At 33.1% G+C, this 10,467-nt stretch overlaps 1 protein-coding gene across 1 annotated transcript; it reads right to left on the bottom strand.

Moving 5' to 3' along the window:
• Positions 1 to 1,992: 1,992 nt before the first annotated feature.
• Positions 1,993 to 8,805, bottom strand: LOC132058821 (uncharacterized membrane protein At1g16860-like). Its single transcript, XM_059451186.1, has 4 exons — positions 7,997 to 8,805; positions 3,955 to 4,110; positions 3,133 to 3,344; positions 1,993 to 2,552 (listed from the first exon to the last, which is right to left on the bottom strand). Exons 1-4 carry the CDS (start codon positions 8,705 to 8,707, stop codon positions 2,360 to 2,362), a joined length of 1,272 nt encoding a protein of 423 aa, XP_059307169.1. The 5' UTR covers positions 8,708 to 8,805; the 3' UTR covers positions 1,993 to 2,359.
• Positions 8,806 to 10,467: the final 1,662 nt, after the last annotated feature.

The following is a 10,467-nucleotide window of genomic DNA, read 5'->3' as shown; positions in this document are numbered from 1 at the left end:
ATGTAGGGGTGTGAGGGGTGGTGGGAATGGTACCATCGTATGAGGTGTTAAAGGATGGGAGAAGACAATCAGTGTGAAATGACATTTATGAAATTTGTTTTTTCATACTTTCACTAGAGAAATCATTTTCTTTATTTTAAAAAAAAAAATTCTAAAAAAAATCATTAAAAATTTTAATTCACCAAACATAAAAAATATTCTTTTATACCTTAAGTGTAGCAGGGCGGGGCGTACCAAAAAAGCTTCGGGCGCAAATGAAAGGTGTAGATCCATAGGGCGTACGACTTAGAATTGGGGGCGTAAGTCCTGGGCCCAAAAGAGTAAGCCCCGGGCGTTAATTTAATTTTTTTTTTTTTTTTTTTTTAAAAGTACTTTTGCTATAGGTTATGATTTTTATTATTGTTGTAATAATATTTATACTTTATGTTATCATGTTTTCATGTTGTAGTGATTTTTCTTAAAATATATAAATAACTAAAGCAACTCTCATAGACAACTCTCGTAGAAAATAACACTGCCATAAATAGGTTTTTTAGATGATTATGTATGAAATTAATATGATAGAGATTTCATAGCACTATGTTCCTGAAGAACATTCATCCATTTTTTTGTCATTGCTCTAACACTTCTTACTCTTCTTCTTCTTTGAATATATAAATAAAAGTTAGTGCAAATATTTGTTGAGGGTGAGAAGAACTAATAGATTTGAATATTGATGATGAAGTGAATGAAGATTAATTTTAATGATTATCTAGGCTATTATCATTTTTTTGTGTTGTGATCTTTGTCAAATAATAATTATAATAATTCTTTTTATATTATTGGTGATTTATTTGAATTTATTTGCAGAATTTTAATGAAAACTTTACATTCGCTTATTTTTTTAATAATAACATTATAAAATTGAAGATACATGAGACATACGTCTTGTAGATCCATGGGATTTACGCCCGTGTCCCGGGGCTTACGCCTCGCCCGTGCTGCGTAAAATACCTCGCCTCGCGCTCCCGCCATTTAAAACACTAAGCACAGAGTTGAGGAAAATAAAAGAAAAAAGTTTGATGTTATCATTTGCCGAAATTTAAAGGAATTTAACAAATTTCATAGCAAATTGGAGACGTGGACTACTTAAAGGCTAAGGCTATCCAAATTAAAGTAAATATTAAACTCTTTTTTCCACATTAAATTAATTGAAATGTACCTACTATAAGATTAAAGTCAACAAACTTCAACTAAAGTTATCGGTGATGGAGTTTTTCATCATTATAGTGGGTAAACTTTTGGGATTGCTAAAATCATGTTAAAGGAAATTTTATCGTCATAGTGGATGATGTTAAGTAAATATTGGTTAAAACTGAACAAGATACAATTACTTTAACGTGACAATTTTGTAACATCACTTTTATAGCGGGTAAAATTTAACGAATTTATTATTATAGCGAATAAAGTTCAATTATTTTGATGTGACAAAATATAATTTAATTGCTTTACTTTTATAATGGATATAGTTTAAAATTTAGTGTTAAAAACTAACCAGCTTGTCAACTTTTCTTCTTTTTCTCCTTTTAATCAAATAAATTGTTTGTTGTATATATATTTTTATACCTTTACTTGTATTTTCTGTTTCAAATCTCATTCCTTCTGGTAGGACGGAAAAGATGTTTTCACCCTTAATCAAAGGTTTAGGTCCCAAGCCGGGGCTTAAAAATCTAATAGAACGTACTTCCTCCTCTAACAAAAAATCTAATAGAAAGAACTTCCTCCTTTAACAAGCCTTATGCGACTCGGATTTTAGATTAGTCGGACTTCCTCCACAAGGTTTCGTCCATGAAGGGCGAGTCAAGGCCTAAGATCAAGCCGAAAGGCATAGTCGATATGCAACATGTGAGTATTCTCATACTACCCCTTGTTGGCCCCGAGGGACGGAGGAAGCTAGGTTAGCCTAAAGATGCTTATCTGTTCATGAACGTAAACCAGATAAAAAAAGAGAAATGAAACGATAAAGCAAGCTATGAACATATATATAAACATAACAGGTAATATACATAATGCAGCTAAAAACAAACTAGATATGCAATCTTACACCATACTACAAGCTTAGCTGCTCAAGGGAGGAAGGCCCTTTTTTCTTCTCTTCCCTTTAGGAACTGTGCTATAATAACATCGAAATACATAGGACAACCAATTTCAGAGACATCAAGAAAACAGTTTTGCCTGTTTCTATTCTGCTATGCAATCTTACATACACTTACATATTTGCATAGGAACCAAACAAGGCGCAACTTCGCTAGCCTCGTGATTGCCATCGGTTGCACTTTTTTGTCATATCTCGTAGAAGTAGTCACAATTAGTAGTATACCTATACAGGAATTACATCGGCGTTCTGAGTATCGTCACAGGTCAAGATGAGACCTTCTACGTACGTTGGAAGAAGACAACAGGTCCATTGACAGCCTGTTGAAATAGGCTCAGCTGGTGGAACAATCATTAGCAAGTTGTCTTGGCGCCTTACAACGCCCATGACACTTACGGTGCTCCCTTCTTTGATATAACTGTAATTTTCATGCGATCAGCAAGAACCTTATAGCTTGTTTGACCAAATTGTTAAAATCAACTTATTTTGAAAAATGCTTTTCTACAAGTCCTTTTCAAAAATGTACTTTGCGTGAAGAAGCAGTTTGTCAATTAGTGTCTGGCCAAGTTTTTAATAAGTGATTGTATGTGTATTTTTTTTTTTTTTTTTTGGGAGAAACTGGTACTGAATAGTGAATTCTATATGTATTTTCTCAAAATATATAAGTTTTCAAAACAGTACTTTTGTTATAATATATAAGTTATAACGAAACTTATATATACATTATTATATATATATATATATATATATATATATACGCAGCTTTTGCTTCTACTCAAACACTTTTTACCTCAATATACTAATAAATACTAAAGTTTATACTATACAAAAAAAAAAGGCCAAACACCTCAACTTTGAAAAAGAGAACACACTTTTGGCCTCGAAGAAGCTTGGCCAAACAGTCTATTAGTCTAGGGAAGCTTTCACGAGTTGGATAACAGAAGCACATAATCCGTAAGAAATAAATACAAGTTTTTCACGGAATAAATTCAACTTACCCTTCTTTCAGCCGCATTACACGTTCATCACTGGAGAGGCTCCGATCAGCAAGCCATCTTAGGAAGTTGGGAGACAACTCCCTGTTACTCCCTGTTATATCAACAACTGTAGTCGGTTTTACAAATGGGGCCACCTTTGCTCCATAGCCTGCCTTAACCAGCGCTCTTAATCCAGACTGGAAGTCTGATATATAGAAATCACCAACATATTTCTGTTACCAAGAGACATACAGAAATCAGCAACATATATAAGTTACTCATTAGACGTAATTTTTGGAGTCATGACCAGTACATAATCCTCGGATGCGGGGCAAGTATCAATTGTCACCACTCGTTATGACCTATAGGAGTTAATAGTACAAATTTTTGTGTATCAGAAAGTTTTATATCTGAAATAGTAACAGGACTAGCTTTAGCGAAATCTGACCAGTAGAAGTCTAGAAATTTCAGATAACTTAAGCCTAGAAATTGGCATATGATGTTGGTTACAAGACCTTTTGACTCTATGAACTCGCACCTTGAGCATAGATAGTCCATGGCCTTATCTGCCCAGAATTCCAAAATTTCAGCTTGAAGCTTAATGTAACTTACTTCAAGTTCCCATGTAATTTTTTTTTTTTTAATGACACCACAGCTTATGGCACCTCGACTATTTCGGGTACCTGCTACCTCCCAACAGCACAAGTACCCGATAACCTCTTGGAAGCATTTGTATAAACTTCTGACGAGGATGAAATAATACAAGTATCAACATTAACTATATTGATACTGAGTACTGGGACCAAATCCAGAATTACTCAAATAGTTGATATGCAAACCAACCTCTGAATGCCTGCGTCCCCAAGAAAAGCAACGGTGTCTAGGATGTGCAGATTTTCCAACCCAACCTTTATATTCGTGCAATTCTGTAGAAGCATATACACATCTTGGTATCCGCTGAAAAGAAGTTTCAAGAGGGATACTGCCGCAGGTGACAACCTACAAAAAAGTAAATTATATTACTCCCTAAATAACATCCTTGGAAGTTTGCCGAATCTGGAATACAAGATTTTAATGGAAGCACACTACGACAATTCAGAACAAAAGTTAAATACATTATGGTTTGTTTCCGCGGGCTCCTCAGCATGGATGAAATTTTCTGTTCTCAATAAATACTTTCCACGAATAGGACTACAAGGAATTCATTAGTAGTTTAATGGTAAAATTTTGATCCGGTAGCATAATGGTAAACTTTCTGCGTGCATTCATTTTTACGCCTGGGAGAAGCTAAAGTAATTATTTATATTAGAATAGCACCAAAGGATGTGCTATTACGGCTGTATAATATAGCAAAATAACAACCAACAAAAGTGTTCCCCATCTAATCTTGTACGGAATCTAATGTTATAGAACTGTTTCATTCAGTTACGTGTTCCATCTACACCATAAGCAAAACAAAATATACAGTTACTATTTGCATTCAGGCAAAAACTAAATTGACACCCTAAAAGGAACATTACAAGCAAAACAAACTACAGTGCGATCTTCTCCACCTTTAGAAGTTACTAGGGTCTGATATGGTCTAAAAGTTCTCACCACTAAAGGTTCACAAGAATTAATAAATTTCCATCTAAATTCCAAAGAAAGAATAGAATTCAAGCAGGTGTCATCAACTCTATCACACTCCAAATATTAAAACACAGTTAATTTATACTTAATGATTTAAAAAATTAACATGATTTCAACAGAAGATTAGCTTACACCTTGAAAACTACACCTGGTATTTGCTACCTCTCCCACCAGCTTAGAATAAAGGTGTTACATGACTTAAATAAAGCTTATAATGAAGTTTCCCTTTCCAACATTATTTGCAATTCATGAGGGTATGGTTTCCATAGCGACTCAAAGATGAAGTCCAAGAAAACTGATTCTCTTAATGCAACAATAATTTAATACCGTAGAAATGGGAAAAGTTTGAGGATAAATATGTATGTAGATTTTACTCAAACACTATAAGATACACAAATGTTGTACAATAATTGGATTACCACATGAAAAGCTAACTTTGACACCCTCTTTACTTCGTTCATACAAAGAAAAAATAGTTCTCCACTCTTTTGGTATGACTGTTTCGGATGATTCTTTTTTTTTTTTTTTTCCTTTTTGTGGAAAGGCTGGATCGTATTTGATAAATGTGCATTTCGGAAAACCACTACATGAGGGGATTATAGAAATGCAATAATAAGACCTATTTGTTCATTCTATCAGGTTATTGTGAAATGAGAACTTAAATTATACATCATAGTTTTACATCAGTAAATGATTTCCCTTTCAAACTTGCCTTCTTACCAAAAGAACCTAGATTCGGGAGTAAAAGAATTAATCTTTCAAGCTTGCCTATAATAACAAACTCAAATACTCGCTTCCAAGTTCACTTTTCATGTGAATTCAAATGTACTTAAATTTGAATTTTATTTAATTTAATCTTGAGATCAGAAAGTGGATAAGAGAGGAATAGATGTATTGCAATTGGACACTCTGACAATTAAACATCAATTGTCGCTATGTTACAAATTTGATCAATTAACATGAGAAAGACTTTAAAATGTATGGCCCTAACAACATCAGGGCATTAGTTATCTATTGGCATAAGAATCAATCAAAATAGAACACTTCCCTTCTAATTCAATATGTTACGTCTTCCCTTTCTAACGAAATTAATGGAAGAACTCCACAAATGTTCAGATTCAACTAACAGCTGAAAATGGGAAGAAAAGATATTGGCCAATCAAAATTATTAACATTGTGATAATAAGGGAGGAAATCATTAAAAGGGGAAAGGCTTTCTTAAAGTCTGACTAATGACAGGCAGAATGGATTTATAAGACTGTATGCATCCCTTATATCAAAGTGCTAGAATATGCGTAAAATGTATTCTATAGGATGCACTTCTAATAGTTATATAAGTTCCTTATAGCAAAGTGCTAAAGGATGTGTAAAAAAGTATTGTATAGTCTGACTAATGAGAGGCAGGATGTACTTTTATTAGACAACTCCATAGGTTCCCTATAGTAAAGTGATAAAGGATGTGCAGAGATGTATTCTATACTACACAATACACAACCGCCTTAAGCTATTACTTGAAAACATAAAACTACAATTACAGTTGTCATTTAGACCTCAGTTGGTCATAATTGAAACAAAAAGGCTCCAGAATAAGTATCAACACAAAAACTCAGATTTTGCTTAAATATTAGTTGGTTCCTATTGCCGGTTACGCTTAAATATTAGTTGGTTCCTATTGCCAGTTACTTTTTTAAGATTGGCTCCTACCTTCGGCAAATCTCGAGATTTGCATGATGAATATTTTTAGAAATCATTATGACAATCTTTCTATAGATGATATTATAAAAGTAAGGATCAAGAATTATTTTTAGTAATGTTCCTTTCGCGTGTGATACACATAAGTTGAAAAGATATCTGAAGTACTCGTGGCATTATCTAAAACTATGATTCGTAAAAGTTAATATTTAGATCAGTACCTGAATGCTACATACAATTTAAGGAAGGCCACGAAAAGCAGTACTTATTTTCTAGTGTCAAAAGAAAACACAAAAAGAAAGGAAAGGGCGGGACAAATAAACTTAGAAGATAAGAGGTATTTCTCTTGTTAATAAGTAGGAAAGAAAACAAGATATCAAAAAGGTAGTTCTAAGTTCTAACCCTCTTATTCCTGTTCATCATATGTCTTCTTTATATATAACTAACAGTCTACTAAAACTGTATCGAGAGTATATATATATATATATATATATATATATATATATTGTATACACATCAGCATCCAGTATATATCCACTTATCATATTATATTTTCCTTCCCTTTTTTCTTTCCTTTCCTTCCCTTTTTTCTTTCCTTTCCTTCCCTTCCCCCCTCACCTTCTTACTCACGGATAAGTACACTTTTCCATTTACTCTCCTTTTTAAAACAACTATTCCACACTAAGAATCGAGTAACTTCGAATCAGTACTCTGCGGCCAACAATTTGCAAGACTAAGACACCGGATAAAGCTATATGCTTTAACCCTTCCTTAAGCATAACTTAGGTGACTTCATGCAAAATAAATATGTTAAATTCTTTTTCCAACTCAAATTAAAGCTTAACAAAAAAAAACCCAAGGACAATATGGTCAATGACAATCTTAAAACTATCATCAAAACATCCATCCTACTAAACAACCATAACTACCACCTAATGACAAAATCATGAACAACATCTAATAAGAAATTGCACATTTCAACATCACCAAACCTAATTTAACAAAACCAGATACTCCCTTTGTTTCAATTTGTTTTTCTTACTTTCGTTTTTTGTCTGTTTCAAAAAAATATCACTTTCTCTAGTATCTCTTTACACCCAACATCCTACATGATATATTTAAGACCACGAGATTCAAGAGTTTTCTTTATTTTCTTAAACTCCATCCTAGTCAAAACTAAGACAAAAAAAATTAAAACAAATGGAGTACAAATTTCACAAAATAAAATAATATTATTGAAGTTTGTATGTTCCAATCTAATATGTATCTGTTTCAATTTTGTTTGTCTTACTTTCCTTTTTAGTCTGTTTCAAAAAAAATGTCTCTCTTTTTTTGGCAACTCTTTAATCCCAGCTTTGCCACATGCCACAAGGCATGTTTAAGACTATAAGAGTAAAGAGCATTTTGGCACATTCTACATATCTTTAGTTTAAGACCACATAATTCCAAAAAAAAAAAAAAAATCTGTGTCAAGTCAAAAACAAACAAGCAAACCGAAACATCGGGATAATATTATTTTATGTTTTAAAGTAATATAGAAATTGACATATGAGTGTGAAATTACCCCAGTAACCTTCACATACTGTCCATCAACAGCACCTCTAAGCTCAGCATCAGGATATCTTCTTAGAAACCCCACCAAGCCTCGTTCCTTATACGCATAATTCCACAGTAAAATCACCATAATTGGAACTAAAACTCCACCAACACCCGCCAAAATTACCCATTTTTTAACCGCTACCATTACAAAAGCACCTGCCATTAAAGCCATTAACAGCACCCCAAGTAAAACCCACATTACCACTCTAGAAACCTTGAAACCCATCTTTATATCATCACTCAAACCGGTCACAGCCGAACCGTAGACAACTTTTTTAAACGAACCAGCCGGTTCGAGCTGACCGGACCGTCGACCGGTGGTGGAACTCAATGGACCGGAGGTAATTAGACCGGTTGGTTGAATTGGAGTCATCGGACCGGAATTAGACGAAGATGATTTCTTGGGAATTGGGCCGATTTGACCCGAATTCGGCCCGGATCTGACTGATCCACTGTTACTGTGCTGTCTAGAAGATGATGGTCTTGGAAGATGCTCCCCACTACTTGAGAAATCGATACCGTACATTTTTCCAAGCTCGCCGGACTTCTTGACGTCGCCGCCAGTGTAAGGAACGGCACGAGATGCAACTGTGGGTTGTCGTTCCTTGTGCTGCTCAGGTCGGCCCGAGACTATTAAGCCGTTGCTCAGCTGGTGTGACCCGGTTCGAGAACCCATCTGCAAAGTGAAGCTTGCAGAAAGAGAGTGTTAGCTTTTGGAGTGAAGAAAAAGAAGGTGATAGAAATGGAGAGCGGAGAGTGGAGAGTGGAGAGTGCGGGCTGAAAGACAAAAAAAAAAAAAAAAAAAAAAAATATATATATATATATATAGGAGACAAAGGGTCAAAAATACACTTCAACTATCACTTTTTTTTTTTTAAACTTCATATCTAAACTATCAGAAAATTGAGAAAACAACCTAAATTATCACTATTTTATTTATAAAATAAACCTCAAATTATTTTTGAATGGTATGTGATCTACACACTTCATTTTATATAAAAACTAGTACATAAATCCGTGCGGCACGGATATATAAAAAAACTCGTCTTCATTAGATTATGTTAACAAATATGTATTTTATTTGCATTTTTAACAAATAGAGCCTTTAAAAATGAAGATAGTATCTACAAATTTTATCGTAATTTCAATGTTCTTTTTTTTATTCTTTACAAAATGATTTTGGTGGGGAGAGAGTTTGTAAAACAAAAAAAATCAAAAAATCTTGCATCAACATTAAAACTGTGTATGTTCTTAGAAGGTGCAAGAATAAAAGTATAAGAAAGTGAAAATTATCCACATCTCAAATTCTCCAACCATTTTAAAATCTCTAAATGATTGGATATTCGAATGTCTATAAAATTTAATGATTTTATTGTACGTGTATCTGAAATAACAAATTAAAAATGAAAATAATTATTTATTTGTTTCTCTTAATTAAAGCTTACTAAAATTTTCCAAGAATAGCATATACTCCTCAATAAGTTATATGATTGTCCACAAATAACTCTAGAGTTACAACAATCAGCAATGTTAAATATATTTTAAAAGAATAAAAGGGCATGAAGAGACTATGTATATTTCTTTTTCTTTTTTTTTTCACGCAATAAATGTTTCGAAATATATAAAATCAATAAAGTACATAAAAATTATAAATATCATACTTATCAAAAGAAGAAAGAACTACAAATATATAATGGTAGTTTGGTATAAGACAAAAAATAACAAAGGTGACTCTAAGTTAACTACAAATGTTATATATTCGTACTTTGTAAGCAAAAATCATTACTGAAGTATGCGATGAGATAGTTTTTTCATAATAAATTAAAGATTTTAAATTTGAACCTTAAAATTAATGAATAAATCCCTGAAAGAAGCTAAATGGAAAAATATAACACCATAAAAAGTATTTAGAAAAAAGCTTAAAGCCAAAAAAAACACTTACAATAAGCCATCCCAAACACCCTTTTATTAAGGTGGCCATAAATGTTTTGGCAGTTTGCCCTATGCACTTTGCAATTGATGAGGAAGACAGAAAGAGCGGAATAATGAATTTGTACCTTTGCAACTTACAATTTCACTTGCCTCGATAGGGTTTGAATCTCATTGAAGATCCTCCCTTCTTTCATTATTTCTGCCTAATGAACCGCGTCCCCGAAAATGATTTTTCTTGTCTTTTTCAACAGTTCTCGAATCAGTCCAGTATAACGTATACCTAACAAAGGAGGATATGAAAATAAATGAACTAATTAAAGGATAAACTGATAGGAATTTGAAAAGAACCAACCCATCGATTTAAACAACTACGCATTACAATAGTATCAACATATACTAAACAATTATAGGAGAAAGGGAAAAAGAAAGAAACGATAATTCATAGAATAATGTAAAGAACATGAAGAGGTATAAAAAGATATTGAAATACATTTTCGGGACCCA

This window comes from Lycium ferocissimum, chromosome 6 (assembly GCF_029784015.1).
Source record: "Lycium ferocissimum isolate CSIRO_LF1 chromosome 6, AGI_CSIRO_Lferr_CH_V1, whole genome shotgun sequence".
Taxonomy (NCBI): domain Eukaryota; kingdom Viridiplantae; phylum Streptophyta; class Magnoliopsida; order Solanales; family Solanaceae; genus Lycium; species Lycium ferocissimum.
This window is presented reverse-complemented; position numbering and strand designations above follow the sequence as displayed.

Bases quoted from the DNA above. Each gene is read 5' to 3' on its own strand.
- LOC132058821 (XM_059451186.1), bottom strand. From the start codon at position 8,707: ATGGGTTCTCGAACCGGGTCACACCAGCTGAGCAACGGCTTAATAGTC. The intron at 4,111-7,996 runs GTAATTTCACAC...ACTTTTTTGTAG, and splicing joins AGTATGTGAAGGTTACTGGG to GTTGTCACCTGCGGCAGTAT. The intron at 3,345-3,954 runs GTTGGTTTGCAT...TCTTGGTAACAG, and splicing joins GGGGACGCAGGCATTCAGAG to AAATATGTTGGTGATTTCTA.